Source organism: Leptinotarsa decemlineata, unplaced genomic scaffold (genome assembly GCF_025532065.1).
Source record: "Leptinotarsa decemlineata unplaced genomic scaffold, Ldec_3_MD MMD2_tig00000199_RagTag_RagTag, whole genome shotgun sequence".
In the NCBI taxonomy this organism is placed as follows: Eukaryota; Metazoa; Arthropoda; class Insecta; order Coleoptera; family Chrysomelidae; genus Leptinotarsa; species Leptinotarsa decemlineata.
Window position 1 is genome coordinate 8,812,443 of NW_027412544.1, and position 24,112 is coordinate 8,836,554.

Sequence of the window (24,112 nt, forward strand, 5' to 3'; positions counted from 1 at the left end):
ACAAATTTTAAAAGTTTGATTGCAGGTCTAGAAGTCAAAACAGTTGAAATTCCCAAATTTTCATTCAATGTAAAATATTTGCAAATACAGATCAATCAAAAATTGTGAGATAATGACTTCTGACAGGACTGAAAGAAAATTATCATCTATCAGTGGACCAGATGGAATCCTGTAAAAACGACCTCATCTGCAAACAATATCTTATAGCTGTTCGGTAATCGTTCTGCGAACACTGTGTATAAACAAGCTGATAGAATTGTTACGTCTGTTTAGATAACCCGATAGCATTCACATGACATATTCAAACCAGAACTGATAGTAATCATCTATGAAGTCCACATAATCTAGTTATCACAGTTTGAACACACTCGTATATATCAGAACATGGTTAGTATCGAAAAACCTTTCTTACAAACATATTGGCAAATAGCCTGACGAGAGTTTCTACATACGTCGTATCTATCTTTCATCGAGAATAAATGATATATCTCAACGTATTTCGTATGCACAGTGAAGTTCTCGACCCGACTGAAAGTGAATGGGAAATGAGTTTGGTAAGAATTAATAAGTCTGTACATACTACCTATATTTAAATTGAAAATTTTGCGTCGTACCCATAAAAGGTGATGTCATCCTGTGGCTCATCGTTAATCGACGAGTCGATTTTCGAAATCAAATAAGCTATTACAAACTCTCGTGTGTGTAGATTAATTAGATAAAGTTGAAAACAAATCCTACATGATTCAAGGGAGGAGAAAATTTTCAATATTCCACTGAAAAAATTTCATATTAGAAAACAGCATCGTCTTGGTAGTCTGGGGTCACAATAACCTTTTTTTTGGACTTCTGTCCAAGGGTACCGAAAATTATGATCCAGGGCTCATTCGATTCGGAATGACCTTTAGCAACTTTTCGAAAAATTTCAAGAGGGGCTCGAAAAAAATGCAAAAGTTATAAAAAAAATTGTAAAAAAAGAGGGGTTTAGTTTTTTTGCAAATATTTCGGAAAATATCAAAGATATCCGGAATTAAAAAAAATGATCCTTATAGAGGAGGAAATTTCCTAAAAAAAAGTCATACTTCCCGGAACTATATCAGCATTATTTATAATTTTGATTTAGAGGCGAAAATATCGCTAAAAACGGGGGATGCGCATCCCGCACACACTGACCGATAAGGACCTTTTTAACAATGAAAATTATTTTAATCCATTAAATATCATTATTGAGAAAAAAAATTCACATACCTTCTAGACACTTAAATAAACGAAAATCCATGGAGAAAAATTTGTCGCGTGATTATTTTATTAGATATACTTAAGTTAATTAACTAATTTTTACAAGTATTAAATTTACATGAAAGCCCTAATAATTTTTAAATTTTAAAAACCTCAGATTTTGTTCACTTCTTGAAGCTTTTCTTGAAAGCCTTATAAAAAAATTTCCGTTGGAAAAATTAAAAAACATTATTTTCCACTTTGTTATTAATAATCAAAAATGTTAAAAAGTGAAAATTCAATGAAAGCAATGACTTTTTTTTAGTATTAAAATTTATTCGTATTCTTACTATTTAAAGTAACATAAAAATAATTTTTCATAATTTTTAGTTGTACCTATTTGTTTAGAAAATTGTTATAAACAAATTTATTGTTTACGAGATATTGAAAAATTTTTTGGGGTGATTTTTATTAGTGTTGAATATTATGATTTTCAAAAACAAAATCGTTTCTTGAAAAAAATATACATCGCTTAAAAACGCATTTGTTGATTAACAATTTTTTTTCCAACTAAATATGAATATTAGGAACGATTTTTTTTAAATCATAATTTCTATTTCTCTTCGATATTCTGAAGAAAACTTTTGTTTAATTTATATTTTGTTTATTTATTCAATAAAAAAATTTGTTTAAGACAAATTAGTTTTTACGATATATTTTTTCAATAGTACCAAAAAAACAAAAACAACCATGTGTCATTTTTTGTGTAAAAAAATGTCTGTATTACAAATTTTTCAATCATTTTTTTGCACAAAAAGTGACACATGGTTGTTTTTGTTTTTTTTTGTAGTAATGAAAAAATAAATGCTAAAAATGAATTTGTCACAAACAAATTGTTCATTAAATAAATAAAGAAAATATAAATTGAAAAAAAGTTTTTTTTCAGAATATCAAAGAGAAATAGAAATTATGATTAAAAAAAAATCGTTCCTAAATATTCATATATAGTGTCAAGTAATGCGTTTTTGAGCAATACATTGTTTTTAAGAAACGATTTTGTTTTTTAAAAATCATAATATTCATCAGTGATAAAAATCCCCTCAAAAAAATTTCCAATATCTCAAAAACAATAAATTTGTTTATAACAATTTTCTGAACAAATAGAGCTAAAAATTTTAAAAATCATTTTTATGTTACTTAAAAAAATAAGAATGCGAATAAATTCAAATATTTAAAAAAAATTGCATTGCTTCAATTGAATTTTTTACTTTTTAACGTCTTTGATTATTATTAACAAAGTGGAAAATCTAAATTTTTCAGTTTTTCCAACGGGAATCTTTTTTGAATGCTCTCAAGAAAAGCTGCTGGAAGTGAACAAAATTGAAGGTTTTGAATTTAAAAATTATCAGGGTTTTTATGTAAATTTAAAACTTGTAAAAATTGATTAATCAACTAAAGTATATCTAATAAAAAAACATTTTTTCGTGGATTTTCGTTTATTCAAGTGTCTAGAAGGTATGTGATTTTTTTTTGCTCAATAATGATATTGAATGGGTTGAAATAATTTTTATTATTCAAAGGTCAGTATGGGTCAGCGCGTGCGGGACGCGCATGGCCCGCTTTTAGCGCTATTTCCGCCTCTAAATTAAAATTAAAAATATTGGTGATAGAGTTCCGAGAGGTGGGACTTTTTTTTAGTAAAATTTCGGTTATCTTCAATATTTTCCGAGATATTGGCAAAAAAACCAAACCACTCTTTCTTTACTAACTTGTTTATAACTTTTGCAATTTTCTCGAGCCCCTCAAAAAGTTGCTAGAGGTCATTCCGAATCGAATAAGCCCTGGATCATAATTTTCGGTGCTCTTGGTCAGAAGTTCCAAAAAAAAGATCATGTTACCCAGACCATGTGGAATCGTAATCCTGTTATTTTTTTCAGAAATTCTAATAACTCAATAGATATAGGTAGATGATAATAATATGTATTCAGTGACTTAAAAACAGTGTTGGTATATAATAGACCTTGACATTTCAGCCAATGAGAAGCAAAACAATTGAAATTCTTGAATGATACGAAACACTTCAACTTTCCAAAATCTTTTTCGATATTTTGATCTTTTATAATTTCACAAAAAAAAATAACTACTCGCGCTGTATCTGTCTGAACGCGATAAACTAAAAAACTACCGAACGGATTTCCCTATGGATTCAAGAGGAAGGTTTATGTGTATACTTTACTCAAGTTTTTATGCGAATTAGTTGAAATATGATGATTTTTTCCATGAGAAGTCGTGGTGGTGATGCTACCCGTGCGTGCTTTCATTGAATACGCTGCTTAATCCCTCTAAAATATAACAAAATAATACACTACTTGTTGTTGTTTTTTAAAGGTCTGCGATGGCATATGTCTTTATTTTGAAGATATGTCAGTATTTGAAATAATGGTCACACATAATGTGTACAGCTTGTCAAATCTAGGAAGTGACTTGAAAATTATCTATCCCTATTATTCCTTATCAAATAAATACTGAACCATTTCATTTACATTACAAGTGAAATGAAGACCCATTCCAAAATTAAAATTAATGATTTGAACAAATTTTTAAGTGAACTTTAGGTCATCATTATTAGTTACTATAGCAGGGGTACCCACAGCTTCACTCAGGAAGTTGATTTGACACTAAGTGGCAGTTGGAATGAAAACATGAATTATAAGGGATCGACGAATATTGCTTTATATACCCCTACCAATGGGTAGCCTCACTCTTGGAATTCCAATGGCCTGGGATATTCCCGAACGGTCTAGACTATTTCCGAACATTTTACAATATTCCGACATAATGGATTGTTCTAGAAATTTCTAGAGAGGGGAACAAGTAAAAAGGAAAACTCTTGATCGTTCAACAGAGATCTGAAATGTTCCAGACTATTCCAGAATATACCAGCGTGTTCTAGACATTTTTAGAGGTCAAAATTTCCACACTTCATATCTTCAAAAGCATGCCATTCAGGTAAAATCGGGAATCTTCTTCATGGATAGAGGATAGAGGGTTTGTATAACATATATATACATATAACATATAACTCCCTATTCCGCCGGGATATTCCAAACGTTTCAGATCATTCCCGCGAACATTCAAGAATGCTCCAAGATGTTCTGGAATGTTCTAGAACCTTCTGCAAAGTCAAATAACAGCCCTTATATGTATTTTCAACAGCACTTCAGGTTGAAATGGTAACCTTATTCATGGACAAGGTAATGTGCTAAACAGAAAATTTAGCATATACGTTGTGCTAGTTGTGCGAAGCCTGCTCGAATCGCTAGTTGAAATTAAAAACTCTTATAGGTCAACAATGATCACTTACTATATAAGTATCAATATAGGTACGTTTTTAAAGAAATTTTTATGTAATTGTATCTGTATTGAACAGATTTTCTTGTAACGGTTCAAAAATGCAACACATATTTTACCCTAATAGGGCTTCTTCAGAGGTATCTAATGTCGTATTTCCCCTATTTCAAAAAAACTAAATGTTTTATTAATACTAATCGTAAAAAGATGGTAATAAGCAACATTTCCATTTCTTCTTTGAGTTTCGTTGGTATTTTAATTTCTGTTCCAATTCATGACTTTATTCAATAAACCGAATTACAAAAAAATAGTGCACTTCAATCATAATCTTTAATTATCACAATTATTTCACTATTTTACTTTCGCTTTTTCTGCGCTCGAACTATTTCGTGAACCGTTTTGCAGCTTGACGGTGGCATATCGAATATTTTTCAATCCGCTAAGTTCCTGATCGTTCCTCAGAACTAGTTCAGCGTCTAGGCGTGTTCTGATAAAACTTCGTGCTACGTAGTTGGACATGTGACAGTGCGGTTTGTTCGCTCGAACTCTTCAGTTGTATTTCCAATTGCATATGCAGGAAATTTTCTGTGCAGATTCCTGCACTGACGCTTGTCGGATATAATCCAACGCCCTTCGTGGTATTAGCCAGGGGAGTAGTTGTTTTCTGATAGGTGTCAGTCCCTTCAACCTACTGTGTAGGTATATCGAGACTGTCTTGAACGTTTCAAGTTCATTTCTTTAGATTTGTTTATTACCAGTCTTCAAGCATAGCCCACTGACTAATAAGAAAAATTATTTTTAACTTTTCAGTTCGATGTTCTTCAAAAGCGCGTTTTTCAGTTTTTTGAACTATATTTATTCAAGTACGATTCCGTTAGCGTGTGAAGCTCCTCTGAAAGGATTAGCCTTCCACCGTGTTCTCAAATGTGCCTTTTTTGTAGTCTTTGTTCTCTACGATGGTTCACATGTTTTCTTGCAGTCCTCAATCCACGGGGTTTGCACATGTTGGTGATTCTGTTTTTTATCAATCGCTATTTGGAAAAAAATGCCTGACAAGAATTTGAAAGCAAACTCTGCTATTGCTATATAATTGGAAAATTTGTTCTGACAGTTAGTGGTGAGTTACTTTCGAATTCGTGCCAAGAATCACACATTAGAAGGTGAAGAGACCATATTGTTAATTCTTAAATGATTCTCATTGATATCCCTAGAATTATATTTCTCTTCATACTGGTTTTCTTGACATTTCTCCGACACGATTTTTTCACGTATCCTTCATTTTCGCAATATTTCCATATTGCGAAATATTGCCATCTTATAAATTTACTACACATATACGTTTGTTTTATTTTGACAATAGTTTCTATTAGAATTCTGTATCAATCTATCAACTACTACATTGTTTAAATCTAGCATTGATTAGACTTTCCATTTTAATTGTGTTTATAAATTTTAATAGTCGTATGTTTTATATAACTATTTCTGTACAGAGAAATATATTTATTATTTGTTCTCAAAAAATATCGTTGCATTAGCGGTGTTGGCAAAAGAAGTTTTATGAACCTTTTTGTATCCCACGTTTCAGTACTTAGTGTTAACGTATAGCTCAACTTGCAGAATTTCAAGTTTGATACTTTGATTATTGTAAATTTAATCGCAGATGAGATAAATTGATCCAATATGATAGATAGGATTGAAAATGACTTGTTCTCGAAGAAATTGACTAACATCATATCTTTAATTTTCTAAAATGTGTCCATCAAGTGAAAAATTACATAAGATAGACAATGATATACTAATTGTTATTTAATTGTTTGTTTACGTGGGCTACATCGGAAAAACATGACTTCACATTATTCCATCACGTATCAAAGGGTCAAGGTAATATAGTCAATTTACTTTTATGTTTCCCAGACCTACAATTAATTTTATCGTTGGATAAAACTTTTCAAAAAACAATGTGGTCGGTAAACTGAACTTGAACGAACGTTTTCAATCTCATAGTTCAATGTCACTATATTATATTTCTTCATGCATTAGTTGAAAAAATCCCATTTTGATAAAGCATGTCATAGTACCTATGTACCTACGAAGTCAATTCGAATGGCATGAAAACTAAATAGTTACCGAACGTCGGCAGTTTCTTTGTATGGCATGGGCGGCGTGGTATAATTTTTTTGCACAATTATTTTATTTTTCATGAACCTACAGGAATTTTTCTATCAGTAGTAAAAATTATATCAGTAACTTATTCTTCTATTTGGCTGTTCGGATTGACTTCGTATAGACTATACTTGCTGAATTAGAAGCTATCGTCTGTTTGAGGTTTCAAAACATATTCAGTATATCATAAAAATAGTATTATATAATGATTTCTAAATGCTATAACATGTATACCGCCAGAATACTGCGACTTCTTTCTGAATTTTTTGACGAAAAAATCATTGGGAATTATATGAAAATATAATGTGCAAAATGTCTGTTGAAAAGATTTAAAAAATTTAAATCTAGAGCTTCTCTGAATGTAATATTTAAAATTCCAAATTAAAGTAATACATTTGAGTAGATGAAATGCGATAAAAATCGCACGTTAAACGGTAAGACCTTGATAGTCCTCAGCTCGCACAAATTTCGAATTCTGAGGGTTGTCGTTCGTAGGAGGGCGACGACTGGTTAACGGAAATACAGATTACAACAGATAAATCAGAAAAAAAACTTCGTTGCGCATATCATTTGTAATGATATTATTATTTACTTTTCACTATCATCACAACTATTTCATATAGAGTTTCGTGGAAACTCTATCGTTTGTGGAAACGATAGAGGCGGTTATTATTATTATTGAATGTATTTTAATAGGATACATACGTTATAGCTCTCTGGCAGAATTAATTGATGAGTGAATAAATAAACAAAATTCATGACTCTCTAGAAAACTAATAATTCATTAACATAAAAAGATAGTGTACTTTATGTAGTATACGGAAAGTCCTTGATACCTCTTTCTTTTTAATTTGATACGTTTCAAAATCGTCCACTAGGAGCAGAAAGCTGCCAACTGCTAAGCAACGAATTCGTACGAAAGCTGTTCGTACGAAATCGTGCGATGCACATCGTCCATTGCCCCAGAATTCGTCCGTGTTCGTAGTGGGCGAGATGGTTTTTTGGAGCGGGTTTTTTAATTGTTCTGGTAAAAAAAATTTCGCTTTGGAGTTCGGAGTTCGCACTAGATCGCAATCAAATCCCAGCAGCACGGTATCGCTTCGCAATTCCCACCTAGTCGGACGAAAACTGACGAACGATACGAGTCAAGTGGACGCGGTCCCCTACCGATCCATGTGTTTGGATCGTTCATGCGTTGTCGTGCGAATTCTAACGAATCTATTTCGCAACTTATCGTAGTTTTCCGCTCCCATTGTCATCAAAGTATTTCGAATCGAAAACAAAATTATCTTCAGTCATACGCATTACTTTTCTATCGAAAATATTACCGGGAATGAATAATGGATATTGTTTGTTTTTGTTTAATACATCATTACATACTGTTGATTCTCTTGGTTGTAAAATGAGTTGTAGGTACTTTGATCGAAGCGTTCATAAGTAACTCGTTGAAATAAACCTTTTCGTACCTTCAAGTAACTGTGTCAATCTCAAACTAATGACACTCAAAAAAAACAACTACTAAAGATAAAGGTTCAGATAGCCCCTGAATTCCTCCTTTAGTATACTGATCTTTCCTATCTAATATTTATTCTGCTTCAAGATCCTTACATATGACTTTTCCATATTATTTCATTCAATATCAGGTATTTATCAAGTTATCTATTTTTCGAGTTTGAGACTGTCGATTTTTAGAGTTTCTTCCTGACGTTTCGCTGACGCGAGTGACCAGCTTCTTCAGAGGTTCATACATCCTGAGTTAATCTTTGATGACTGGATATTACGATTACGTAAGGCGTATTTATGTTGACTCAGGTAGCTTGGTGTGGTAATATCTGTACCTGGATTGGGTAAATTGCGGAAAATGTTATTCTTAAACTTCTCAGAATAGTGTTCCATATTCGGTTGACGGTCACAGTTTCTTCTTTTCTGTTGACATTATCCGTGTGTTTGTGGATCTCTATTGTCTCCCGTACAAGTCGGTTATGGTATCCCTGGTAGGGGGTAATGAGTTTTCACTAAATGCGTGTTCCGCCACAGACTCCTCATTTTGGCCTAGCCTGCAGTTTCTTTCATGCTCCTTCAGCTTTGCTCCCATGGATCTTTTGGTGGTTCCGATGTATACCTTCCCACAAGAGAACGGTATGCGATGTACTCCCGCTGTTGATTGTGGGTCTCTGAGGCTGTGTTGTATCTTCTTGATGGGTTTGAAAACCGTATTAATGTTGTGTTTTTCCAAAAATTTTTCAATTATGTCTTTGATCCTAGAGATATATGGTAGATATGTGCGTGCAACCATCTCAGCGTTTTGAACCATGGTACCTTCAGTCTCATGGCTTTCTTGATGATGTTCCAGTTCTTCCTGTAGATTCTCTGGTTCACATATTCTTTGAGCTCGTTCAGTTAGAGTAAGGATGACTCCTCTCGTTCAACTAGAATGGTGGTTCGATAGTGTGTGCTGGTACCTATCCGTGTGCATGGGTTTCCGGTAAACTTTGTGGTTTAGTTTAGCACCACATCGTTCGATTAGTACATCTAGGGATGCTATCTGCTGGTCCAGTTCAGTCGCCATAATGAATTTGATGCTAGAAAAAGGTTTAGAGCGTCCCATTCATGTTTCCAGATAACGAAGGTTATCCACGTAACGTAGCCACAAGGTCGGTTTTAATACAAAGGTATCGATTGATGTCTCTTCAAAACGCTCCATGAGCTAAGTGGACTTCCCATCGCCACGCCATCTAATTGCTCATAAAAGTAACGTAGCCACAAGGTCGGTTTTAATACAAAGGTATCGATTGATTGCTCTTCAAAACGCTCCATGAGCTAAGTGGACTTCCCATCGCCACGCCATCTAATTGCTCATAAAAGTTTCCCACCTATTGAAATAAACTCCCCGTGAAACATGTTTTTTAGAGTTCAACGATATCGCTCGGAAACAAGTAGGCTAATTCCCTCAAGGAGTCTTCCAGTGGGACATCGGTAAACAAGAGCATAACATCGAAGCTGACCAGAGTATCTGTCGGCTCCGGAGTCGAGTCCCTAATTTTACCAACGAAGTCTGTCGAATCCTTGACATAGGAGTTTGTCTTTCCCACATGAGACTGGAGTAGCGAGGCCAGATGCTTCGCCAGGTGGTTTTATGTACTTTTGGAAGACCGTAGAGCCTGGGTGGAACGACTTCACTTCTGACAAAAGTTCTCTGTACGATTTCAGACAGTGAGGATGATTTTGTTAACGTTCCTCAACCTCGATTTTCTTGGGTCCCGTTGAAGTTTGCCGTAGTTTGCAGGGACTAGTTCATCAATTTCGCTGTTACATTATTATGTTTCTAGAATCACCGTTGCATTTCCCTTGTCTGCTAGAAGAATCGTGATACCCTCATCAGAGTTCAAGTTTTTTAAGGCTGCAATCTCTCTTTCTGGTATGTTGCATTTTGGAGGTCGCAGTCGTAGATAATATCCAGATATCGGAGATTAACTCAGGATGTATTAACCTCTGAGGAAGCTAGCCACTACCGCCAGCGAAACGTTAGGAATAAATTCCAAAAATCGACGGACTCCAAACTCGAAAAGTAGTGACACTAAAAACCTCGGCCACGAAAGCCTCAATCATTTTATCATCTTATAACTGGAAATTTTGCAATGAAACTAAACTTACTCGAGTTGAATAACATTGAGTGTGATAGATAGATATTTTATTCATGTCGTTACACAGAAGTGCATATACATACGTCACATATAATAGATTCAAAAAGTAAAAATTTATATGTATAAAAATGTATAATAGTACCTCAAAGAGTTGACACCTAAAAACTTTCCCGTAAACCACTTGTTAAATACAGTTAATTATTGAAATTTTCGATAACAACAAAAACTATGAAGTCAGTTCACAAAGCATCAACATTAACGTCTTGTTTTATTTGTTGCAGCCACCAGAAAATGAGTTACAAAAGGGGGAGAGGGTAATGTCTGAACATCAACTACGTGTTCAACGTTCCTTGCAGAAGTTGACCATCCCTGAGTGGTACAAGGAGTCGCAAGTTCCTCGCGAAGGATTTCTACTTAAAAAAGCATCACCGCGTGATTCCAGATGGACCGGTACAGGCAGCAAAACCACATCACTGAGCAGCTTGGGATCCAATGCCAATTCCCCTCCTGTTCTCAGTCCCACTCCTCTTAACCAACCGTTCGTGCGATGGTCCACGTCCAAGCTCAATTCCACAGCATCGTCCCCCTGCGCTTCAACAAGGAGTAGTTTCAACGCCAGGCAACCTAATGGTAGTATATCGCCTTCGTCGGTTAGGTCTAGTTTCAGTTACAGGCAACCTTATATGGGTTGGAGATCCCAAGAGAGACTAAACAAACCACGTACTCCTGCGGAACGTTTAGCAAGTTCCCTTCTGTCATCCCAGAATAGTAACCACCACCAACAACCGCAGGAGAGTCCGGAGATCCAAACCTCTATCAAAGAGGTAACCTCGGCCATAGTACACTACGTTAGTGGTCTTAGGCCGGAGGACCCCAGAGACAAAAGCTACGAAAGTCAGGAAACAGCCAGTCAAAGATCTAGCTCCGTCAGCCCGAGGGGTAGTCAAAAATTGTGCTGGCTGGAAAGCTCCTTTGTGGGTACTAGACCACTCGACTCGCCGCAAACTCCTGTAACGCTTACAGAAAGTCAAAACCACACCCCCATACCCCCTGCGACTCTTAGACTAGATTTACAAACTCACAATGGTAAGTCTGTAACCGCATCGTAATTTGAAATATTTGACTGGTATGAATGACGAACGACTAGTGAAATCGGATGTAAAAGAAGTTCAAAATATTGTAGTTACAGCTGACCTTTCTCCCATATCAGATATTTCAGATGCCCTAAATTTGGACTAAATGGTAGAGGAAAAATATGTATTTTATTATATGTGAAATTATAAAACAACAATAAAAATTAATTGGCGCTCCGGGGCGACTTCATTGATCCCAGTTGCGCATTTGCTTTTTCAGCTACAGGAAGAGGAAATAATGGAAAGTTTTGAGACTTGCTGTCAAATCATACAATAATATCATAGGTGCAGATTCAATCATGAAAAATAGAGGTAGACTGCCTCTCAACTCAAAATATCAACTTCTATTACAACTCATTGAGAGAGGTACTCGTCACCTATTAGATTCTGTTTTGCTTTCCAGGTGGCTGCCAGAAAATGATTTGAATCATGTTCTGGCAGCAACCTTACTTAAACTTGCGAGGTTTACACAACATGCTTTTGATACCAACGTTCACGAATAATTTCATGAATACAAGGATTTCAAGTTCCAGACATCTTAGATTTCCATGAATTCCAAACTTTTTCAAGTATCAACTATATATCATTTGGGTTGACAGAAACTTTCTGCCCAAAATTATTTTTCATATTTATTTTATTTGCAATAATGGTATCAAAAGTGTTTTTCTTGTTTTTTTTTTCATATTTGAACTGAATTATAGAGAAAAAAATGGTTTTTTACTCATGACCACGCAAACCAGTGGGTTTCAATCGTATAATATTGAACTTCTTCTTTTAAGAGTAAATAAAACTATCATCATCTGCATGTGCTATTTGAAGATTTTTGAAAATTGATACGATCTTAGACGTGTTTCGAATACTTTCAGCTAAAACCTTTTACTCAATTATTGAAAATTTCTGGTAATTATATTTGCAAAACATGATTTTCATTACATCATTAAATTTTCTACTCCGACGTTTTATTCACAGCTTTGATAAAAAAATTGATAAAGTACTAATCCTTGAAATCCACCCATTTCTATTATATGTTGACGGTACCATCTCATAACTCATGTGAGTATAACGTATGTTTATTTTTTACATTACAATGCATCATAATACTCGTACAAGTGCACGACTCTATAAAAATTAAATTGGAGTTATTCAGATACCATTTTTTTATTGTCCTTTATACAGCGTGCTAATATTTTCACTTCCTATCAAGAATGTGGTGAATGAGCACACACGTGGAGTTTTATTTTTATTTCTTCATTTTTTTTTAATATTTCTTAAATTTCTGCCTTCACATATGACAAATGGTAATCAAATGGCGTAACCAGATCTTTAAAAACCTTTTGAATGATGTTTAATACATTACAAGTGGGACATCGAAAGAATACACATGCATTTTGCAACCAAAACGATGTGGCTCCTACTCCGAACATCACCAAATTTTTTTAATAGAAAATATGTGTAGAAATATCCTCATATCTATAATTTCACATGGCTGGAGTATTATGATGCATTTATTTAATGTTCAATAGTGACAGACGTTTTAAACATTTTTGACGGCAACGAACAAAGAAGAAAGTATTTCAGAAATTAAATAATTTGAAATGATTCAATCGTTATGTCAGAAATAATTTTGAAATTTTTAATGCATAAAAAACAGGAGAAAGGTCAGCTGAATGATACTTATATTCCGAATGAATTATTTGTTATTGTTTAATGAGATTCAGCATTAAATGAAATTAAACAGCATGTGAATGAAAAACCGTCTAGTACTGTATAGTTACAAATATGATGAATCATGTAAATACTCGTGTACAATATATTTATTTGAGCAGCTTTTACAAATGTTTCCTAGTCATTTAATTAAGAACAGAGTACCTATTTGTGATAGGTTTATGCAGTGTACTAATAACCTTGGAAGTTATATTGTAACTAGCATTAGATATTATGTGCTCCTGCTCTCTATCTCGGATATATCCAATTGGTGCTACGTGTTATTTTATTTATTTGATAATTTACGAATAATTTCCTTGTTAAACGAGCCGAACAAGCAAATTTCCTCATTTGAAATCCAAGTTGATATTTGTTTCATGACAAATAATCAACATTCGAGATGGATTTCCATAGTATGGTTGCTTTTATGTCACCTCATGGTTTACGGATTCTAGTAAATTGTGATGGTTTTGATGATGCCTGATCTTGAGACGTGACCTTGTCAGACAATGGACAACTGTAGCCTATTTTCATCCAATTCTCTCTAAGCACATGTTAGCTAAATTTGAACCAGGCCTCAAGCAAAACCTCGTGAATAATAAAGTTTTTACAATTGGTTATTTTGAAATTTAACGTTTTTCGTTTAACATTGTGTTTGTTGTTTATTGTTTCATGAAAATGACTATTTCTGGGGATAATCAAATGAAATATTTCAATCATTTCAATAATAACTTTATAACATTCAATATTTATCCATTGATTGTACAGTTTTCATGATGGAGCCTTTAGTATTAGGAATTAATATATTTAATAGGATAAAGTGCATATTGTAAAACACTTCTTCATGCACTGTTTTATTGTATTATTTTCAGATGGAAAATTTTCACCTTTGAACTGTTTCATATCATTATTTTATATTTAATGCATGTTTATAAGAACGACATATATAAGATTTATCAATAAATTGTTTTATTTTTGGCATTTTTTGTTTTTGTTTCATTTATGTTTTATTTCCATATGCACAAAACATTTTTCATTCAGTGATTCGATCATACTTTTGGAGAAGGAAATGTTTGGTTGTGTATTAGAGGTAAATATTTTTCGTTCAATGTGCCTTTTGAGTTGGTGGATACATAGTCATTCAAATCAAATGGTAAAGTTGACGTTTACCCAATAACTTTTCACAATAATTATATGGTTCCAGATTTATTCTATCAATTCATAAGGCACCGTGTTTGTTGCATGCTTCACTTGCTAGAAGGAACTGTGCCAACAGTTGAACTACCAAAGAAACGCATCTGCATTAAAATTGTATTTGGCGAATATAACCAATAATTACTAGGATTTTTATATGAAGGTTATTCATACATACATTCATTCAAGATAAATTAAACCCAAATTACTTTTCGATAATGGTCCAGTTTGGATGAAAACATAATTCTCAATGATACTTTAATTATTAAAAAAAATCGAAGAAAGAAAAAGAAAATCAATTTCTAAGCAGAAGGCAAATATGTAAGTGATTTATATCCGCGTGATGTACTGTTTGGAAACTTTGTTGTAGTAATGAGTATGACTTGGTGATTGAAAAACGTATCGAGGTATTGAAAATAACGATTTGGTGTTGGGATAAAACTCCAGTAATATTCAAAAATATTCATAATGAAAAAAAAACTCAAAACAATGCAGTGAATGCGAGTTAGCAAAAATTCTTCTTAGAATTGCTTACAAGGTGCTCTTCAGTTTCAATTTATATAATTTCAGCTACTGAAAACTATTTGCCTTGTGAAAACTTTACATTGATTGACATATTTGGATCTGTTGCCGAATTGAATGTGGGCAGTTTTATCGCTATTAACAATAAATGAATTCATACTGTCAGTGGTGTACCCAGAAAAACCCTCTAGAGTGAATTCAAAATTATCATTCATCTTATTTTGATGATTGAAAGATATAAAGGCTAAAATATCTGAAAGGCACGTTTATTGTGCATGTATGTCGCTACCAAACTATTCAACCTATCTTTTGATATTCTTCAAATTATTTCTGGATATTTTAGTAACGGAAATGTTCATTCCACTGAACTAGTAGTCACATAACCCATGTTTCAGTATTTTTGAATTATTGATCATTTAGTCCTGGGGAGGAAAGGACCCCCTTGTTTCACTTTAGGTGCGCCCATGCTTATGGAATGTTAATGGATTTGTCAAAGAATGGAGTTTGTCCACCGTTTTACATGTGCAAAAGGTCATTTTTCTAACGATAATCAGGAGATTGAAAGGACTAGATGATCGTTACTTATTAAAAAAAGTGATACTAGAGTTGTGTGTGGGATAAGTACTTGTGTTACATTAATTCTCCACCAAATTTTGCAATGTCATATCAATCACAGGTGGGTACTATATTTACTAATTTTGAACTCAAATAACAGATTTTTTTCAAAAATAAAATGAAGAAAACGATGGTTGGTTCAACTGTTGATCACTGTATCCAGTTTTTTTTTAAGTTCATGCCTGCAGTAAAATTATACCTAACATATTTAACACAATATTTTCTTTATTTGTGTGTATTAATCTAGATGATAACTCTTGTCGAAATCGAGTGTTACTCACTAATCTTCGAAAAACAGGGCGTCTCATTATTTCATATGTGATTTCAAAGAACAACCTTATTTAAACAACAACAATGTCAATTTGCGTATATGATATCCTCAAAACAAAGTTGGCAGATTATTCTTCCACTAATCCTTTCGCCTTGATGATTTATTTCGCGAAACTCAGCATGTTTGAAATAAATGGGACATATTCTTGTAATGAGTATAAAAAAAATCTGAACATTGAAAAAGGTAGTACAGGATTTCAATAGTAGAAATTACATTTTTATATATCAGATTTTCAACCGGTCCCTGTTTTGTTATGAAAATTAACCAATTGAGTGAAACGCAGAATACTTATTCGGCTTATCCTATTTGCAATATTTTTTCAATACAGTTAGTTAAAAAAGAATAATTTGCACCATTCATATATAATTATTCATAACGATAAAAAGCATATTCATAACTACGAAAAAATTGTGTATCTAATTCTCGCCGATTAAAACGAGTAAGTATTCGTTATTTTCGAATTTGAATCCAGTTCTTATCTGAATTTCAACTTGAAATCTACATCTATTGCATTGTTGAATAAACTGATAGTCTGCATATCATATCAGTGTTCATTTGAAAAAAATTGATATTGAGGGGAATAAAAATCAGTTAATTTTTTTGATTTTCTTCAGGGTTATCAAATCAATTTATATTATATTAGACAATGGAAGTCCGAACTGATGAAATACACAAGTCGATTAATTCTGCCAGCATAAAAATCGTGTTCCCGGGATTCGATGAAGTCGACAAATGCCGTTTTTGCCTGGTCCTGATTGGCGAAGGTTCTACCGGTGAGAAAATTATCGAAGTTCCTGAGAAGACGGTAGTCGGTTTGCGAGAGATCTGGGCGGGTGGGACAACTCGACGCTATATTCGTTTATTTTTTGGGCGGTTATTTGTGAAAAGTGTGGACGGGCGTTCTCGTGGAACAGGATCGGACCTCTTCCGTTGACCAATGCCGGCTGCTGCGAACGCTATATTCAATATATTCCGTCGATTTCCTCACAAAAGAAATCTGCTGTGATGGTTTGGCCCGGTTGCAGAAGATATAATGAATTAGACCAGACATTGATCACTATACAGTAACCATGGTATTTTTTGGTTGGTGTTTGCCAGGGTGGCTCATCGGTGTCCAACTACTGTCCTGAACGTCTCCTGTTATCGTACAGGATCCACTTTTCATCAGACGTGACGATTCGGTCCAAAAAAGGATCGTTTTGGTTGCGCAAAAGCAAAGAAAAACACTCTTCGAAAATTTCTTTCAATCGTTCAAATCATTGGGCACCCACTTTTCAAGCATTTTGACCTTTCCAATACTTTTTAAACCATTAAAAACGGCATAAGAACTGACGCCCAGTCCTTTCGTCATCCACAAGCGGATGGTTCAATTGCAACAACAGCCATAGCGAATCTACTAGCTGAACAATTCACGCCCCACTCTCCAGTCGATTATTTAGGAAAGGCACCATTCCCTATTCCCACACTAGAATCAACAATGCCGGGAATAACTTTTCGGCAGCGTCCAGTCAGGCGAATTTTGAAACAGCTCAATATCATCAAGGCGTCTGGCCCTGATGAAGTGCCCGTCATCTTACTTTATTTTGTACCTTGAGAGCTGTCTGACTTGTCCAATCAGTCCAAGTCTCCAGAAAACACTGCATCCTCTTGGGCTTTTTGCGTTTATTCTCACATCTTCTTATGACACCTACTCCATCAGTCTCGTTTCCTGTACTAGTTCGTACAGGTTCCGTGTTGGATGATCGTCATATTCTTCGCGTAATTTTGTACGTCCATATATTGCCTGCCTCCTGTGATTCAGTGCCTCACATTCGCATAAGATGTGTAGAGCTGTTTCTATCCCTTCGTTGCATAATCTGCAGCTGAGGTCTCCGTTGTACAGCCCCATTTTATTCAGGTGACCTCTAAGCGGACAATGACTGGTTAGTAACCCTGTAATTATTCTGAGCCGATCCCTACTATATTGAAGTAGTTCTTCGATTTTTTCTCGGACGGTTCCCTAATGAAGGTTCTACTGTGTTTGTTGCCAGGTACTTTTGTCCAGTACTCTGTGTGATTCTTATTGGTCCATGTCCTAATCTGGTTTCGTACCAATGATTTTGGTACCCCCAGAGCTGGTTCAGAACCTATATATGAAGTTGATGATCCGCGTCTAGCGCATTCATCAGCTTTATCATTACCTGGGATTTCTGAATGCCCTGGCACCCAGTACAAAGTTAATTTGTTCCTGTTTGCAAGTTCATTCAGTTCTTTCTGTAAAAATATTGATCCGCTCATTTCTTTGAGGTCTTAATTTAATAAGCCTTGCACACTGCAAGATAGCATACACTTCCGCCTGAAAGACAGATGTGTATAGTCATAGCGGATAGCTGTAGTTTAGATTTCTATCCGCTCGGTATATTCCAGCTCCCGTTCCATGTTTGGTCTTCGATCCATCTGTATACCAGGTGTTTTTTCCAAACATGTTTTCGGGATGACTAATGGTCTTCCAATCTTCACGGCTTATGATTTTGACCGTGAAGTTTGTGTTGAAGGTGTACTTCGGTGTCATGTGGTCCATGCACATATTCAATATGTGCTCCTCCACTTGTTCCGAAATTTCTGTTCGGTCCGATCTTTTGTAGTTCGTCCAAGAAAGCAGCTAAAAGTACTTCCTTGTTTTTGTAAGTATATTCTACTTTTTCTGTTACCCGACATAGAGCCGTTTCTGTCTCGATGTAATGGTCTGATAGCCAGTGATACGTTCCTGATATGCCTGTCAAGTAATTTTTCTAGCGTTTTCAACGCAAATGACATGAGACAAATTGGTCTCAAAGCCTTCGCCGAGTCCTGTTCGATTTTCCCAGGTTTCGGAATGGAGGTGGCCCTGATCAGTCCTCAAATTTTTGGTATGTGTCCCAGTGGTAAGCTTGCCCTAAGAATTACACACAATTTTTTGAAAAGTACTTCCGATCCCTTTTGAAGCATTACTGGGTATATGTCATCCGATCCCGGCGACTTATAAATGAGTTTACAGCCCATTTGATTTTCTCCATATCTCCAGTTCATCGTACTTAAAAAGTGCGCAAATGAACTCGCACCAGTATTTTGCAAACTTTTCAACCTGTCTTGCAAAAGAGGGGGTTTTCCTTCTTGTTGGATGATTGCTCGCGTTCAGCCTTTTCCCATAAAGGGCAAGAAAAAACGTCCAAATAACTATACACCAGTCGCTTTGCTATCAGTGATACCAAAAATCATGGAGAAAGTAGTAAACCACCATATCTTTAAATATTTGGAAGGCTTCAACATCTTGACAATCATCAATATGGCTTTCAGAAACAAAGATCTACAGCATCCTGTATACGACGGTTTATTTTAAAAGCCTGCAATATTACAAATCACACAACTATGTTGTTGACCACAGTCGTTTTTTTTTAAGTAAAATAATTTTCAAAGTTTTTGGTGCAAAGTTATTTTTATTTTTTCTTCACACCGAAAATTACTCAAAACTGTACAGTATTGTAACAATAACTTATTATTCAATGATATCAAATCACAAAACATTAAAATAAAATAGATATTTTGGAACAAACTCATTGATTTTCTGGAGATTATTTTGGACAAGAAAATCTCCAGAAAATCAATGAGTTTATGGTTAACACCATAGTTGTGCAATTCGTAATATTACAAGCTTTCAAAATAAACTGTCGTATACAGGATGCTGTCTATTTATCGTTTTAGCAAATTTTCATTTTTCGTAGTTCCCATTTTCAAAAAAATGGGTAAAAAGAATACTTTGTTCAGATGGCCATAACTTCAAACCTAGATTTATTTTTTAATGCTGAACAACTTTTTCAAATAATATTTCCCGAGATTTTTCAAAATAAGAGTACTTTACTTCTGTCTCAAAATCAAATATTTGAAGGCTTCTCATGTGTTTACGTGTGTTTTACTGTATTTTGTTGGGGGATGTTTAGTTTTAGGGTATGCATAAACTTTTATCCGGAATCATAAGTTTCCCATATGGTGCATACTTTGGGGATGACACTGTATAAAAAATATTGTTTCTTTATCATTTGCCAAAAAGGGTAATTTAAAATCAAAAATAAATTACAGTGGTTTCGAAGGCTACAAAATTGTGATATTTTTTTATTTTTCTTCAATAACAATTACAATATATCTGTTAGGGTTTCATTCCAGAAATGTAAAGCCAAATATCACTGATTACCCCGCCATTTCAATATACGATAAAGAGGAAAATATTGGTAAAATTGAGAAAGTACAGATCAAAAACTCAGTTTTAATACCTAGACTTTGTGCTGAAAATGATAATGAGCTAAGAACAAAACTGAAACTCCAAGACTGGTCTACTGGAAATGAGCTTCTACTGGAAATGAGCTTTTCATTATTTTTCTCATACTCTAGTATGATATTTTGACATATCATGTCTAAAAACATATACGTCTTCGAAATAACGAATAAAATCAGGTATCAAATCATAATTAAAGAAAGTGAATGATGGCAGGAAATATTTTGGATATTATCACACTCTCATGAAATCAATTCAATTCTTGAATGTGGAGATAACGCAAAAGTTAAACAATTCAAAAAATGATAACGGCTAAAATGAATCATGAAACGTCAAAAATTAAAATGTAAGAAAAATTCAAAAGCAAGAGGTAATCGTCGAATATTTTTGAATATATGTATGTCAAAGTTTGCAAATAATGTCTAGTTCAAGTAAACGATATAGTGCAACCTACCTACCTTCCATCAGGTGAGTGGGAAAGTAGGGGCTAACCATTCCTCTTCCATATTCTCTGTTTCACTGTCACTGTCGTCATTTAAATCATTAATATGGAAGTGTCCAATTCTCCATATAGTCTTTTTAAAATTACTTTCTTAATCCTTTTCTGCCAGTCTTTGGTAATATTAGATACTTCTTCTTCAATTAGCTCTATTACCTTCTTTTTTTGGAAAACTATTTTCACGCCTGATGCGTTGTTATCACACTCGTTATTACTATTAGTACTTGTCCAAGGACGCCACATTTTGAACAGATAACAAAAATTTTAAGTAATTAAACAGCACCAATATAGAATTTCAACACTCAAATCGCAATTAGTTCCTGAAATGAACACGACGGCAATAACCATCCCCGCATTCACTGATTTCTATTCGTCACCGTAACATGACTTCAAATTCAATTTTATGACTCTTCAGACAGTCATAAAACTCGGTTAGTAAAAATTATCCAATACGAACCGCCAATTCTACAGTGCACGTGGACTATTTCGCAGCCGGTTCATTTCTATGTATTGGTTTTTTTGGCCGTTGACAGTGCCGTCAACTTTAAGAGTGCACAATATCGTTTACTTCGGCTACAATAATAAGTATTTGAGCAAATTTTAATTTATTGAAATACTTTATATATTCGATACCTTTCTTTTACTTTTCGGTGGCTTGTCATTTATACGCTTTGTATTGCCAAAAGTCAACGAATATTATTATTTTTATAATTTCGAAAAATTCTTGAGGCACCCTGTTTGAATAACTCCACTGAGTATCAACTGAGTTATTTCAATTTCTGAAGGTCCAGTGGATCTTCTAAAATTTTCAAATTCACAATCAAATTCATTTTCTAGATGTAACGCATCTGTCGACCACTGGATCAACCGTGAAGCCATCTCCTAGTTCAACGACTCTAGAAGATGTTCTGGACTCTCTTCTGGGCCTTCCTTCTACAGGCAGAGCTCCAAGTCCCAGTCTCCAAGGTAGGAGACATGTGTAAGTTTCGTTTTCAGGTATCTTCTCGATTCAGATTCGCTTCAGCACCCCATTTTAAAGTTCGGCAGCATTTTATAGAAAATTTCGCTTGAATAATTCGGTCTTATATTTGGAGATGTCAAGTTGACGTCGATTTCTCGTAAATAAATTATTAATGTTCCAAAATATTTTCAGTCTTATAATAATAATAATAATAATAACTTTACAATTGAAACAAAATATGTGAACAAAGTGGTTTAGCGGTAAGAGCAAAGCTCTTGTTTCGCAAGAAGTTATAAAGAATATGTGAGTATATAAATGATTTTGAAAAAGTACAAAACATTTTATTGAATTTTGTGAATTTGGTGTTATAGTTAAACAAATTATATTTCGGCTTGAGGTAAAATAGTCCGATTAAATACTAGACAAAACAAAAAGAAAAATAGATAAAACCTTGGACAAATATTACACATTTTATAAAAATAGAATATTAATGTACAAATAGATAAAATCTTAGGCAATATGGATAAGATTATACTACTTATTGAAAGATAACGTGGAGTTCTATATCAACAATTTTGTGAACGGCTGTCAGAAAGTGAAGTTTGCGTAGTTCATTGAGACGTAACTTTTTTGTTTCTTTATATTCTTTAATTACTAATGGGCTGAAAGGTTTCTAGGCTAACACACAGATGAAGCTACTAGTATTAAATCCATGTGATTTTTAATCAACCCTAACCTTCAAATTATACCTGTACACATTTTACAGCTGTCGGACTATTAATTTTTGTTAGTTTGAAGAAAATTGATAAAAAGGAATTTCGCGTGTTGATAAAGCTCTTTTGGCTAGAAAAATACTTTTGAAGCCAAATCTTGGCTTGGTTAACATTATTCGGACTTTGCACCAGGAAAAGCAACGGTTGAGAAATGGTTTGATGAGTTTAAACGAGGTGAAACAAGCACCGAAAAATGTACGCAGTGGACCCTTCATAGAGGCTGTTGTCGACGAAAATATAAAAAAAGTCCTCAAAATAATTTTGTATAACCGCAAAGTTGAGTTGATCCAGATAGCGGATCTATCAGAAGATATCAAAAGAACGTGTTGGACATATCGTGCATGAATATTTGGGTATGCGAATGCTCTGTTCCAAGTGAGTGACGCGCACAATCGATCAAAAACAACAATGAATTGATGATTCTAAGCAGTGTTTGAAACTGTTCCACCATAAAAAACCCGAGTTTATGCAATAATATGAGAATGGATGAAACATGGTTCCATCATTCCACACCAGAATCAAAATGCAAAGCATGCAAAGAGCAACAGTCGCCTGGCAAGGTATCAGTATTTTGGGATACGCTAAAGAGAAAATCCATTAACAGCGACTATCACATAGCATTATTGGAGCGTTTGATCGACAAAATCGCGTAAAAACAGCCCCATTTGAAGAAAAAGAATGTGCTGTTTCATCAAGACAATGCACCAAAGTGTTTAAAGACACAACAGTCGGCTGGCCATTTTGGTATGCGCATGGTATAATATTCGTTGACTATCTTGAAAGAAACCACCAACAGCTACTATCACATAGCGTTATTGGTGCGTTTGAACGACGAAATCGCAAAAAAACGGCCCAATTTGAAGAAAAAAATGTTTTGTCAAAACAATGCACCGGGTCACAAATCAATGAAAACGATGGCAAAATTGCATGAATTTGGCTTCGAACTGCTTCCACATCTACCTCATTCTCCAGATCTGGCCCCCAGCGACTTTTTCCTGTTCTCGGACCGCAATAGAATTCTCGCTGGAAAAACATTCAGCGCTGGTGAAAAGATAATCGTCGAAACTGATACGTGCATTTTGTATAGGCTGTAGACGCATTTGACCGTTGAAGGGCCGGCAGGGCCGTAAATGTAGTCACAGTACGATAATTTTGAAAATATCAGAGGTTCGCAAATTATCAATTTCGAATCTTCATTCACAACACTTCTGTTGGGTTAGGGTTCGACTGTATGTAGTGAAAATCGATCGACCGATCTCTGGTCTATCATGGATGTAATAACAGGTACTTGCAACGAAATTACTCCAGAAACATTCTATTATGTGAGAAATGAATTTTTAAACTGATTACATTGTGTAAAAAATGAGTGGTTAAATTTTGAAAATTCATTGGAATGAACTGGAGTGGGTTCTTGATAGAATTTTCATTGAAATTCTTGAAAAGAATATGAAACTGTTAACCTGTGTTGAATAGAGAATCGATGCTGTTTACGACTTTGATAATCTAGTTCCTTTCAAAAGGTGAGAGGGGAAAACTTCAACGTCTGCACTGTATAAACCGAATAACCCTAAGCCACGAGACTTCTTGAAACTTTTATGATTATCATCATTAAAATAATTCAAAAAAATTTTGTTGGTTGCTCAAAAATTATTTTGTATTATTCAGGTCTTGCCATTTTTTGACTGATTTAGTTTGGAACACTCAGGCAAATTTATATTG

At 34.4% G+C, this 24,112-nt stretch overlaps 1 protein-coding gene across 1 annotated transcript in view; it reads left to right on the top strand.

The window, feature by feature from the left end:
- LOC111512665 (uncharacterized) overlaps positions 1 to 24,112 on the top strand; it is a 267,297-nt gene that overhangs the window by 237,464 nt on the left and 5,721 nt on the right. Inside the window, exons 7-8 of the mRNA XM_074172897.1 lie at positions 10,655 to 11,459; positions 21,497 to 21,625. Of these exons, the coding sequence (XP_074028998.1) occupies positions 10,655 to 11,459; positions 21,497 to 21,625 (934 nt within the window). The remainder of the gene's footprint in view (positions 1 to 10,654; positions 11,460 to 21,496; positions 21,626 to 24,112) is intronic.